Below are 13,669 nucleotides of genomic sequence, written 5' to 3'. Positions count from 1 at the left end.
CTACAAGAAATTGTCGTCCTGCGAGCATGTTACCTCTACGTCCCATTCCCGCATATGTTTTATGGCTAGTTATCTTGAATTTGCAGTCTAGTTAGCTTGAATTTGCAGTCTAGTTAGCTTGAAATTGAAATTATTATGAAGCAAGCTGAAACACGTAGAACATTTGTTCGAGCAAAACATTGCGAACAAACTGCTTACGGAAAAAAGTACAGTGCCCGGTTGCAACACCCTTGCTTATCGCGAAGGTAATCATGATAGTTGATAAATTTCTTCGCAAGCGAAAAACAAATAAATTTCGCGTGTTTAAAATGACAAAATGCTCAAAGTACTTCTGTTGCAGTACACTTCCAACAGATGATTTATCTAGTGAGTCAGAGGCCTCAGGGGAGATGACTACTGTAGGGGAATAAAATTGAGTCATATGCAATGAACCTTGTGATGAATCGTGTCAAATTCGATTAACAGTTTCGACAAGAATAAAGTTCATTCAAAACACATAAAGCTGCTATTCACAATTACAGGCAAAAGTGCTATTCACAATTACAGGCAAAAGTAATCTCCAAGAATTCGAGTTAGTCTCATAAGAGCCCTTCAAAAAACAAGCCTGAAAAGGCTCGGGGAGTTACAGGATCCGGGTTTTGTTTGCATACTACACCATTGCGACTGTCTGCTAAATACTGGACAGCAATGAATGTCCTTTAATTGAACTGATACAGCTTCTAGCTGTTTGAATGACGCGAAAAGTTTTTGATGAAACGCGTAATTTTTTCGACCACAGAAAGGGTCAGTAAAATAAAACCATCGCTAGGTGTGAAAGCAAAACGATATTGCTAATGATTTTACTAGTGATGCAAGGTTTTTAGGAAAATAAAAAATTGATTTTAGTATAAAATTACTCTTTTCAATCAAATCGTGATTGATATTTATTCACAGCGGAGCTTTGCTTCACTTGCGCAAACAAATGCCAGTGGTGTCCACAAAAAACGGCAAAATTTATGAATTTTCTGTTTACATCAAGGTAAGTTAAGAGAAGACACCCTACAGTCCTGTGAAACTACAATCATCCATAAAAGATGATTTTTCATACTCAACGAGGCAGCGAAATAGTTCGTGAAAAACTGGAAAAAAAATTTTGGCAGCTAGAAAAAAAACGTGGTTTCAAAAAAATTTGACTGCGGCAACTATAAAAATTTAAGACAAATATCCATTCAATGCTTTCTTCTGACTAAAATGAGAATAAAAAGGCAACACAAAGTTTCAACTCAGAGGCGAAGTTGCACTTCGAATACACAAGCAAAAGTATGACCGTTAACGCTACTGGGAAAAATTGAATGAGTATAACTTTGAGTCTACAAACTTTCTTAAGGGACGCACGCCAATTATGAGTCTACAAAAATGCTAACTGACGCAAGCCAAATGAGGCGCATTAGCAGTATCAGTCAATTTTTAGAAGAAAAAAGAATTTACCAACTAACATTCCTCAAATTATAGAGCATACGCATTTCAACTAATATACGAAAAAGCTCATTAAAATGATCCGACCTTGGCCAGGTTTGAACCCTCGTATTTTGCTACGGGTCTCCTTTTCTAACTCTTCGCTACAGGTCCATGATATCTTGAAGCTAAAATGCTGTTTGTGACATAATAGCCTGAGTTAATATCCTTAGCATCGGCTGTACTTAATAGCTGGTTATTGATCAAAATGAACTTTCAAAATGAACACTAATATTTGCGACTTAGGTTGGAAAAAAGAGTGTTCATACTAACACACAAGCTTTGCTTGTGTGAAAAGCTTTTAAATCTAATAAACTATCACAGGAATACACCGAGAAGGTTTAAAATTGTAACAAAAAATGCATTACTGTTTATTTTTCAAGCCCAACATTTAAGCCCGACAAATTTTGTCTAAGAAACGAAAGATTTAAAGAAGAACAAGGAGTGTCCTTTTTGCGGAATCGGCTCACAAACTACACAGTTTGGCCTCGTAAAGATTTTTTCAGTTTTGAAAAGGAAGTTCCAAGCTCATTTCGAACCCTTGCACGATGAAGTTCAATTTCTTGAATCAAGACCTCTTATGGTTAATTGATTGTTGAGCAAGTTGGAGCAAAAATCTATGTTCTGATTTGATATCGCTTGCTTAAAGCAAACATAAACACAAAGATGAACTGGACTTTCTCACCCCTTGCGATACAACACAAACATAAAAAAAGATAAAAAAAAGTCGAAAAAATGAAAAATTTTAAACTTTTGTTTTCTAAAATTTAAATTCTTGTTGTGTCACCATAGGAGTTCTAGGCAAATTGAGTTCCAGACATGTTATATAAATTTTAACAACGAAACGAAACTTACAAAAATAAAATAAAACCAATAATCTTTGAGCTTACAAAAGTTCAGTAAAAAAATTATGAGTAAAAAAAATATAATGAGGAAAAAATCATGAACAACACTTGCACTTGTTACTACGATGAAAAAGGCCTACAGCATAAGAGAATCTTGTCATGACACCTAAGCGGAAAATCTTGAAGCAGACATCAGTTGAGCCTAAAAAAATTAATTAAAAGTATTTGAAGTCCCCCCCCCTGAAACTAGAAAGAACAACACTTGTACTTTCAACAACAATGAAAAGTGGTCTCAACACAAGAAAGACCCCTGATGTGGCACGACAACTTAGTCAACGACCTTGGAACAGACGCCACTTGAGCCGAAAAAAAAATGATTTCCTTAAAAGAAAAGAAAATTTTTCAAGTCCTTTCTCAAACTCCAATGAACTACGTTAGCGCTTGCAACTACAATAAAGTGGCTTACAGCACGATGAAGTCCGAGATAAGAAAACATAGCTCATAAGAATAAACAACTAGAATAAAAAACACTTGCATTTGCAACTTTAATGAAAATGATTCACAGCACAAGAAAACCCGTGATGTGACAACTAAGTCGACAGCCTTCGAGCAGACACCAGTTGAGTTGAAAAAAAAAATGATTAAAAAAATTAAATCTTTCAAGCTTCCTGAAATTACAATGAAATACACTTGCTCTTGCAACTACAGTGAAAGTGGCTTACAGCACAAGGAAATTTTTTTGCGACAGTTTAGCTGAAAATCTTGAAGCAGACATCAGTTGAGCCGAAAAACAAATAAAAAAGAAATTTAAAATGTTTGAAGTCCCCCTCCCCCGAAACTAGAAAGAACAACACTTGTACTTTGAGCGGCAATGAAAACTGGTCTCAACTCAAAAAAAAAACTGTGATGAGGCTTGAAAACTTAGCCGACGACCTTGGAGCAGACGCCACTTGAGCCAAAAAAAAAACAAATGATATGATAAAAAAAGAAAAATCTTTCAAGTCCTCCCTCAAACTCCAATGAACTACATTAGCGCTTGCAACTACAACAAAGTGGCTTACAGAACAAAGAAGTCTGAGATTTGACAACATAGGCTCATGTAAATAAACAACTAGAATTAACAACACTTGCATTTGCAACTACAATGAAAATTGTTCACAGCACAAGAAAACCCCATGATGCGACGACTAAGCCGACAACCTTGCCTTAGAGCAGACACAAGTTGAGCCGTAAAAATTCTTTAATAAAAAAAACTTAAATCTTTCAAGTCCTTGAAACTACCATGATCTACACTTGCGCTAGCAACTACAATGAAATTGGCTTACAGCACAAGGAAATCTTGATATTTTAACTAACCTGACAATCTTGGAGTAGACATCAGTTGCGCCGAAAAAAATTAATTATAAAAAAGTTTTAAGTGTTTGAAGTCCCCCTGAAACTAGAAAGAACAATACTTGTACTTTCAACTACAATGAAAACTGTTATAAGCACAATAATAACCCGTGATGAGACAACTAAGCCGACAATTTTGGAGCAGACACCAGTTGAATCCAAAAAATTAGTTATATAACAAAAAATTACTATGTTTCAAAACCACCCCTGAAACTAAGATGAACAAAACTTGCACCTATAAAAAATAGTTTATAGCGCAAGAAAAAACCCTTGACGTGGTGACTAAGCCCTAATACAATCTCTATTTTACCCTAAAACAATCTCAATTTCATACATGCAGAAAGTCTGCCCGAGACTCGAAACCCAAACCGTAGGGTGCAAAGGCGACGTCGTTACCTGTAAGCCAAGTGGCAATGAAACTGGAAGTAGAGGACTTGTAAAGAGGAGAAAAATAAGAAAACAATAATAACGAAGAAAGTTTGTTTATGGGGGAAAAGTCTAGATCCCCATAAGTCATTAATAATAAGTCATTAAGGTAAAATGATACAACCCGCAGGGAGTCAAGGCGGGCCAAGCAAAAGCAGGTTCCACAAAAAAAAACATTAGAATGCGTCGCGTGATATATCAAATTAAAACCTTGTCAGTTGAGAGTCTAACATTTAAAAAATTCAAAAAATTGTCAGTGCCGAGAAAAACTAGTTTTCAATTTGAGTTTCAGTTCAATTTTGGTAGAGATCGTTATAAAAATTTAGGACTTATTCAGGCTTTTAGACAAAGAAAATTTGCTCTTGCTAATAAAACTAATTTTGTAAGTTTCATTTGGCACTTTCTGGCCAAAAAACATCCTGGCCAACTGAAAATTGTTGCCAAGTATGAATTTGAAAAACTCATTTGTAATTCCTTTTTTGCAGACAAATGTTTTTAAATTTGCCAAAATTTCTACGCGTTTCTTGTTTCTCATCAAACCACGCACTAAAAACGACACTTATTTGAAGACTCATAGTTTTTTATGAACGTGGTCGGAACATGCTGTGCTTTGCATACCAACCGGCTATCCTTGTTTAGAAAGCAATTGGTATATCTACACAGAGCATTCATGCGATGAACATCGCTAGTTGAGGGTTTCGTCACAGAAGAAATCCACAAGGAAATTGTACATCGAATGTCCATATTGTAGGGGGGGGGGGGCAACTTAATAAAATGAAACGGTTTTCAAAACAGGATTGAGCTTGTTCCGCGGTAACTCGTACAATCAAGTTTTTAATTGCCCTTTTTAATTTTCAAAACAAAAACGAATTACAGCGGTAGACAATCAAGTTTCCATTTTTCCTTAAGTGCTTGATTTTACAATAGATTTTATTGAATTTCGTAATTTACATATGTACAATATCCACTAAACTTGCATATTTGATAGATTTTGTCGATTTTATCAACAATTTAATCTACAGTCGATTTTATCAACATTGAATTTAGTAATTTACGTATGTACAATATCCATGAAACTTACATATTTGATAGTTTACCATGAAATAAAGTTCGTTATTTCTCAATTCGCATTCATTGTAGCCAATATCTTGTTTCTAATGTCAGATATTATGCCTATTTGTTGGCCGGTTAATTTTACTTTTCGCCCATCAGTTGAGCCCATGGCAGTTCCGAGGGTTTGGTAGCGGCCTTGATGCGCTGCCATGTCTTCTGGTGAGTCTTCAGGGACATCTCCGCAATCTCCACCTTCCTTTCCCAGCTGCGCACCACTCCCTTCAACTCAGTCAGCTCCGCCTTGTCCCGCACGTACTCTATCACTTCCGGCACCCGGAAATTCTCCAACTGGCCCCTCAGACGCTGGTTTTCCTCGTACGCTTTCTCTTGTTCCTGCAATTGGAGATAGAGCTTTTGAAAAATCTTTGAATACAATTTCACTATTCATACCAATTTTTTTTACCCCAATTAATCCTTTTGAAGAAACGTGAGATATGGCCAGCCAAAAAGTGTACCAGATATTCTATCCCTAAAATTGGAAATAATTTCCCATTTTAAGTTGCTGCAGTGGCGCACGCCTCCCCCTTGACTTCAGGGATTCGACACACTAGCCACCCAAAGGATCTCTTTTGGTACAATTTAAGCACCTCTATTTTTGGTTAAACAATTAAGTTTTTCAAGGGCGCCTTCGCACATTTTTCTCAAAAATTTGCCTGCGCCACACAAGCGGTTTGCTTTTTAAAGGCGCTTCGCACACTTTTACGTGAGCAAAATAAGTGCATTGGGAGAAGTCGGAATATCAATTTGGTCGACCTAAAAGAGCGACAAAATTTTCGAACTTTTTTTGAAAAACCTTAAAGCCTTCTCCAAGAACATTTTCTTCTCTCCTATTTACCTTCTCCACTCCTGAACTCTCTTTGGTGATGCTCTCCAGCATAATATGTCTCTTCTCGAGGTCATCGATCAGCTGCTTATTCTCTTCCGTCATTTTGTTCAGCTTCGTCTGAAAGATAAAACATGAAAGATAAGACAGAAATGAAATCGATAACTCATGAAACAACAGAAGAAACTTTCGAATTTCAAGAACAGCCTACGATTGACACTTTTTTGATTAAATTAGCCCAATTTGAAACCTGGATCATCAGGTAAATTTTTTATTCCGCTGTGAAATCTGAAAATTGAAATCCACATTCGATATTAGAATTCGATCACGTTTTTTGAGACACTTTCACTTTTGCTGTTCAATCCGCCTCTAGTTAAAAAATATATATGAAATAAACTATTAACAAATTTGAAATATCGGTGCAACAAGATATAGTTTCAAAAAACCGTTTGCATTAAAACCAATAAGAGAGAAAGGAAAACCTTGTATTTGTTGAGGACTTGCATAGTGTTGCCAGCCATGAGTTTGAGTCTGAGCAGTTCTTGGTTTTTGTCGTCGATTTTGTTCAAGTACTGCTGGTTCTCAATCTTCAGTTGCTTGAAGTCCACTACAGACAGAATCTCGCCCATTTCTTCTTTCTAGGCAGAAACCTACCATTCAACATCAATTGAACATAGCCAAGAGACAGTTGGAAAAAGTCCATAAACGCACGTACCATAAAAAATCTCACTTTCCCAATTCAAACAAAAAATATGTGGCCCTAAATCTCTTTTAATTTCAAGAGCAATTTAAGCTCGGCACTTTTTTGATCAAATTAACCCAATGTGAGAATACGGATTATCAGGAAAAATATGACGGGGAAGACCTTTCGACTGCATATTTGTGCGTTTCAGGTTTTTATTCCGCTGGGAAATCTAAAAATTTTATTCATTTTCGAAACTAGAAAACGATCGAGTTTTTCCGCGCTATTTCAGCTTTCATACTTGGAGAGTGCATTTTTCCTACCTTCTAGCAAATAAACTTAAATTGAACTCAAAAAATGTATATGCAAACACTAGCGAGAACACGACAAAAAGAAGCTCTATAGAGTACAATAAGAAAATAAGAAGTAAGCCTCGAAATAGTAAAAATTCGGCTACGTCTGAGATTCGAACCTGCGCCCTAAAGATTAAGGCTCTTGTTCCTTTTCCCCACTTCACACAATCATCAATTTTATGGTCTAACAAGTGGTTTTACAAGGTTGATTATGAAGACCAAATATGTTTGTCATGGCCTAATTTATCTTTTCATGACAATTGGACAATGTGAACAGTAGTTTTAATTATAAAAAAATTGCAGGTGGGGGAGAGGAGGAAAAAGAGCCAAGATTAAGAGTCTCACACTCTAACCACTCAGCCGCGGAATCTTAATTGGTACCAAACACTAGCCACAAATAAAGCAGATAACAGATGCTATGCAGTTTCCAATGCTACAGTGAAATTTCCAAATAAGGGAACACTTTTAAATAACACTTTAATTTGCGAGTAAGTTAAGAAAAAAGAAAGTTCGTAATAATATACTAAGCTGAACGCAAGTGTAAAAAGCGGCAAATGTTCGCATGGCAACTTTATCACAATTCAATGCTTAGTTGTTCCTCGAAACATTCCATATAGTCCCACACGCACTCATGCATGAAGTTTGGTTTGCGGTGCATTGCTAAATCAATTCATTTCAAATTGGTTACACAATTAATATGGAAAATTCTCTGCGATGAATTGTCGCTTTTTCATGTGATACGAATTACCGCCTGCGACTAATTGTCACTTGCGGTCGGAACCATATCTGCTGCGTTATCATCAAACAACTTGACAATCCAAAAGACTGACACAAAAGTTAGTCCACAAGACGACTTAGACACAAAACTTTGTAGTCCAAAAGACGACTTAGACACAACTTTAAAACTTCATGAACAACAGACTTTCACACGTACTTGGATAGTAGTTACATGACAGCTTCACTTACGGATAAAATTAGGCTTTAAATCACCTAATAGAACTTGAACATAACATACAAACAAAATTGAACACAAAGGTGTCATTTTAGTTGGAGAAAAGTGGACAGACCTTATTGCACCAGACCTCGCTCAAATGTTAATCACCACTAGACTGATGACTCTAAAATGCCCACCTGTTTCAGTTGTTGCTTCATCTTCTTCACAGATGCCTTTAGAGTATTATTCTTCAGTCGCGTCTTGTCAATCATTGCATCTTTAGCTCGCAGCTTCTCATCAAAATGTCTGAAATCAACCACTTCAATTTGTCTAATTACACCCAGCTAGAAATATGTTCCGAAACAAATACAAATCCAAGAAAAATATAATCAGGCCCAGCTAACCTTGATAACAAGTTGCAGAAGCTCCATAATATCTCCATTAAGAATTTTGGAATCCTGACATGGTCTCTTAAAAGATTAGCCAAATTTGCAATGGCGAGATCAAATAAGTTGCAACAAATGGATTTTCTGGCTAATGATCAGCTTTTCTTTGATCTTCTATAAGGTCATTGGGAATTTAGCTGAAGGAAATGACTACGCCAATTATTGCCTAGTTTGCAAGTTCATGACCGGATTGGGCTAGACCTTCTAATGTCAAAATGAAACATATCCAATTCTATTGTATCAATCAGAGCACATTCATTATGGTTAAAATAAACTAGGAAAAACACGAATATGGCTTCTCGTTTGGAACATGCACTCAGAATTATTGTTACCTCTGAATTTTTTCAGCCAGTATCAGCCCAGTTCTGTTGTTCACAGCTCCCTTCACAATTTCTCGGTCGAACTCACGCTGTGCTTTCACCAGCTCTTCAATTGACTCTTTACTTTCTTGGAAGATCGCCTAAACAATTGACAGCTTATGACAACAATAACAACTAAACAAGTTACTTAATGAGAAGGACATAAAAAGTATTAAATATGACATCAATTGCAACCACTATCAAAATGTTGCATGTGACATGGATCTCGACTTTTTGCGAAGGATTAGGACAAATTTCTTTCTTAGGCCGATATATTTATTTTCTCAAAGAACACAAGAGTTTATTTTGCCAACATTTTCCGCGCCTTAGGTACAAGTTTCAGTAAATGAGCCGGAATTGCTTCCTAACGGTTGCAAGCCTGTGGTCAGGCCATTCTGTGATGAGATAATTGCCCAGCAACCGGATACAGTGTTGTTATATACATCCTTCTTGGTCGAAATTTACAGGCACGATGTTTTCGTAGCATAATTCACGTGAGCGAAAAATTAATAGATCCTATTACTACTGGAGCAGGAGAAAGTATAAGTACATTGTGGGAGTCAATGTCTCTTTCTGCCTCTTCCTCAAACTGTTTCTGCTCCTCCACCAACTCATCGTACTCTTTCTGTGCTATCTCCAACTTCTGCTCGGCCGCCAACTTCGCAAGTCTCAAACAGAAACAGTAATTCAACAAGCCTAACCATTATTTCTCATCCATTTTTTTCTTTGACCGGTGCTCAACCACTAGAAGCTGACACTCGGTCTTCAAAACCGACCAATACAAATATTATGAGATATCATTTGAAACTAATAATACCGGTCTGTACTGCTACTCCTTGACTTCGATCTTCTCCGGCGTCCCTCAAAGCCTCCTCCGGTCTGTGCAGGAGCTGCAATTGCACCAGATAGTAAATCTTTTGGGTCCACTCGTTTCAGAAAGGTCTCGAACATAACAGTTTCATTGTGCAACAGCTGGTTAAAGCGCCTAAAAAAGGGGCGGTAACGCTGCAGTTTTTTGTCAACAGATATCACTATTATACCATAGCAAACATAACAAAACAAACTGTTAATGAAGTCAGTTAATATGAATTGAAGTATATTGACTATTTTTCGAGTGAAAGGAAACTGAATAAAATCTACGAAGTGATTTAATTTAGAAAAACCCCAGGTTTGATATTTAATTGATAAAACTTGTTCAGTGAAAACCATATTTCATATTTAGGTAACACCAGATCGCTGAGAAAGGATGGAAAACAGATGAACTTGAGAAACCTCATATTGTTTTGCTCAGAAAACCAAACGGTAAGAAACGCCATATTCGGTTGAGTTTTTCCACGCAACATCAGGTAACACAAAAAATGAAAATCGAGTGACAGAATGAGAGGGAGTGAGGGCGCGACTCAACGGCTTGATTCTGGTAATGTATTACAAGACTGCTCGTATCAGGGTAAAGCCCTGCAGGTTCTAACTGCCCATTAACTGGTCTCGAGTAGTTTTTGATTAACGAAATATCGTTGACAAACAATGAATTTTAGCCTGATACTATCAAACTTTAAGTGATAAAATTTGAGTAGCGGCCTTTTTCACTATAGCACTCCGTGTGATGAAAGATACTTTACATTTAACTCATACTAGTTTTCGGCGACTATAATGATTGACATAACTCATATTAACCAAAATCAGTGAAAGCCGCAATGATATGCCATTTTTCAATCCGCTGATAATCTTAAAAAAAGTCAAGATACGGTTGAAAAAGTTAATGAACGCAAGTAAACAAAAAGTACTTTCCATTTTCAAAGCAAAAAAATAGATGGACTTAAAACTTTTGAATTTCTAGAGCAATTTACGATTGAGACGTTTTCTTTTAATATAAAATTAGCCCAACTTGAGAACGGTTTTTGCGCTATTTCCACATTCGTATTTGGAGAGCGCAATTTACCTAAAACACAGAGCAGATGAAATTGAATTGAGCTGTAAAACTGCATAAACACCTAAGTGCATTCATAAAAACATTAATGGATGAATGCACATCTGTAGTTATTAGAGCAAGTTAAGACTTTCTCCGGAAACAAAAAACAAACAAAAACAATCACCAAGACCTATATAAGAGTCTTCACCACGTTCAGTGACTTCTATTAGTTACGCATACAATAATGAAAACTTACGATAAAAGATAAAGCCAGTTTAAGCCCAGTACTTATAGCAAAATCTCATTTCGGAAACAAGGCTTATTGAGATCAAAACTGTGACTACGTTCTAAACGTTTTAACCTGCACTATTAGGAAGATTGAAAATGGCATTCTAGAACACTGCCAAGAAGAAAAAACGGTGCTGCGAAAACTAAGTCAACGAAAACAAGCAGTTTGATAGGAAAAGAAATTTGCAACAAAAGTTCTCTCTGGTACCTAATAATTCGAAATTTATTGCTAAAAATTGATATCCCTTACAAACATGTTGTGGGCGGAATCAAGCTCCGAATTCGACATTACGAGTCACACGTCCTAACTTCTGCACCATGACGGCATAACTTTAACCAGTAGCCACCAATAAGCCAGATACAAAAACATAATGCTATGCACCAAAATTTAACCCAATATCATGCTATAAAATGAGCATTTTCATTTGCGACTTGGGTTGGAAAAAAGTAGAGACCTTAATATATTAATATGACACCCCGCTCCGCATGAGTAAATAAAAATGACTGATAAGACACATCATCAGTCCTTTTTTGTTTGGATCAAAGTTAGTAGTTCCCGGTCAAAACTGGGCGTAATTTTCACTAACTGAGAATAGAAAAAAACTCAAAAGTTGAAGTGATTTCAATTCAAATTCTTTTGCGATAAAAACAACAAAGCCGTTAAGTCGGAAAAAGCGTAATTTTCACTAGCTTAGAATAGAAAGAAACTCAAAGTTGAAGTGATTTAAATTCAAATTCTTTTGCAATAAAAACAAGAAAGCCGTTAAGTCGGAAAAAATCGGAGATGTCGATAAAACTAGATCTATCAAAATGAATCAGACTAGCTTTGAAACAGAAACATGACGAGACAATAGAATGTGAGATTGGCAGCGGAAGAAAAATTAACAAGTGGTAGCAAAGCCGAAAAAACCTTACAAGAAACCCATAAAGTAGAAAAAAATCAAGATCTTAAGACTTATAAAAAGTTATGAAGTCCCCCTTGCCCTCCAAACACACACACACACACACGCACACACACACACACACGCACACACACACACACACACACACACACACACACACACACACACAAAATTGTTCGTTCTTCCAAAAACGCAATATTAGCCCATTAAGCCGATTTAATATAGATCGAAAACTATTAAGCGGAAATAAAGGAAATGAAAAAACAACAAAAAATTTTCAAAAAATTGGTTGTCATGAACAACTTTTATTTCAATAAAGATTTCTAGCTGTTTGTGCAATCTCTTGAAACGACTCAAAATTAGGTGACTAGCTTTTTGTGCAATCTCTTGAAACGACTCAAAATTAGGTCACTAAGCCGATAAAACATAAACCGAAATCATTTGGGCAGAATAAATTTTTTAAGCGGAAAAAAGGAGCTATGCGAAGTCAAGTCGGCAACTAAGCTGACAAATTATAAGCAGACAAACAAAAAAACTGATTTTTTTTAACGGAATCTTTCCCTTTTTGGGAAAAACAACAGGTTCTTTCAAATGTGACAGGAACTGTCAGAATTTAAAACACTATTCTCGTTACCTAAAGACAAAGTGTGCCGAGGACGCAAAGAAATTTGATTTTATTATGAACTAAACCTAACTTTACCATTTCTGGTTTTGACCATTCTATGTACAAATTTATTTGCGGGAAAAAGTCTTGTATCCGATTGCCAGTATACTTATCACACTCTCGTGATATCGCAAAATGAGCTTCGCACCTCTTGATTAGTGCCAAGTCAGGATGAGATCTCGTTTTCACAGAGCCAATCAAATACACGATGAGAACGCGTTTTGTTTTCGCTGGTTGTTTTAAACATTATTCGTGTGAGATGAAAAAAGATTTAAAAGATGCATCCTCTCCTTTCTTGAAAAACAATTTCGAAGCTTTTTTTATTAACGCTCCGAACTGGAATCTGCACTAAGCTAATTTTAAAATTCAATGTCACATTGCTAGTCGCAATTTAAGCAAATGATTCCAAAAATACCCTTCAGCAATAACCGCACTTCAAAAACTGTCTTCAATTGTATACGCGAGCGGACGCCTCAGAAACCTCTTAAAAGCCACCCGCAACCAGGGCAAATAAGTCCAACAGTCTCGCAGGTATGAGACCCTCAACTACCAGTATGCGTACTAAAAATGACTCAACTTCATTTTGATCAATAGATAAGCCGGAATTTTTTAAGCTCACAAAAAAGGACAACGCGCATCAACAAACCCCGATTTTCCAGCTAAAATTGCAGCAAGCGACCGTAGGTATAATTCATTACATTCAGAAAAGGCTTAGAGTCAAGTCAGAATCGGCGTGTTAATAGATCATCGAAATGAACAAATCGACCGACGACTTTTAATAAAAGGAAATACAGACTAGTTAATACCGAAACTAATGGAACAACCAGCTGAACTACAAATCAAGAAATGAGTTATCGGCCAAGTAAACAACTCAATATTCGTAAAATTGTGCTAAAGGAACATGACTCGGAAGAAGGTAACAACGATTATTTTGTTTTGCTTTGAAGTTGGTGCAATTTTTTTACTTTTCACTAGAATGTGTCTTTTTTGTATTTTACATCTGCTGCAGATAGCAAATGCAAAAAAAAACACATTTGAG

General features: G+C 36.4%; 1 protein-coding gene across 1 annotated transcript in view; it reads right to left on the bottom strand.

Annotated features, from left to right (window-relative positions):
• Nucleotides 1-5,069: 5,069 nt before the first annotated feature.
• LOC134845224 (coiled-coil domain-containing protein 113-like) overlaps nucleotides 5,070-13,669 on the bottom strand; it is a 139,264-nt gene continuing 130,664 nt past the window's right edge. The window contains exons 3-9 of the mRNA XM_063862138.1: nucleotides 9,685-9,852; nucleotides 9,418-9,535; nucleotides 8,841-8,968; nucleotides 8,260-8,368; nucleotides 6,576-6,731; nucleotides 6,106-6,213; nucleotides 5,070-5,603 (exon numbers count right to left, since the gene is read on the bottom strand). Of these exons, the coding sequence (XP_063718208.1) occupies nucleotides 5,352-5,603; nucleotides 6,106-6,213; nucleotides 6,576-6,731; nucleotides 8,260-8,368; nucleotides 8,841-8,968; nucleotides 9,418-9,535; nucleotides 9,685-9,852 (1,039 nt within the window). The 3' untranslated portion in view covers nucleotides 5,070-5,351. The remainder of the gene's footprint in view (nucleotides 5,604-6,105; nucleotides 6,214-6,575; nucleotides 6,732-8,259; nucleotides 8,369-8,840; nucleotides 8,969-9,417; nucleotides 9,536-9,684; nucleotides 9,853-13,669) is intronic.

The sequence above is a fragment of the Symsagittifera roscoffensis genome, chromosome 1 (genome assembly GCF_963678635.1).
Source record: "Symsagittifera roscoffensis chromosome 1, txSymRosc1.1, whole genome shotgun sequence".
In the NCBI taxonomy this organism is placed as follows: Eukaryota; Metazoa; Xenacoelomorpha; order Acoela; family Convolutidae; genus Symsagittifera; species Symsagittifera roscoffensis.
This window is presented reverse-complemented; position numbering and strand designations above follow the sequence as displayed.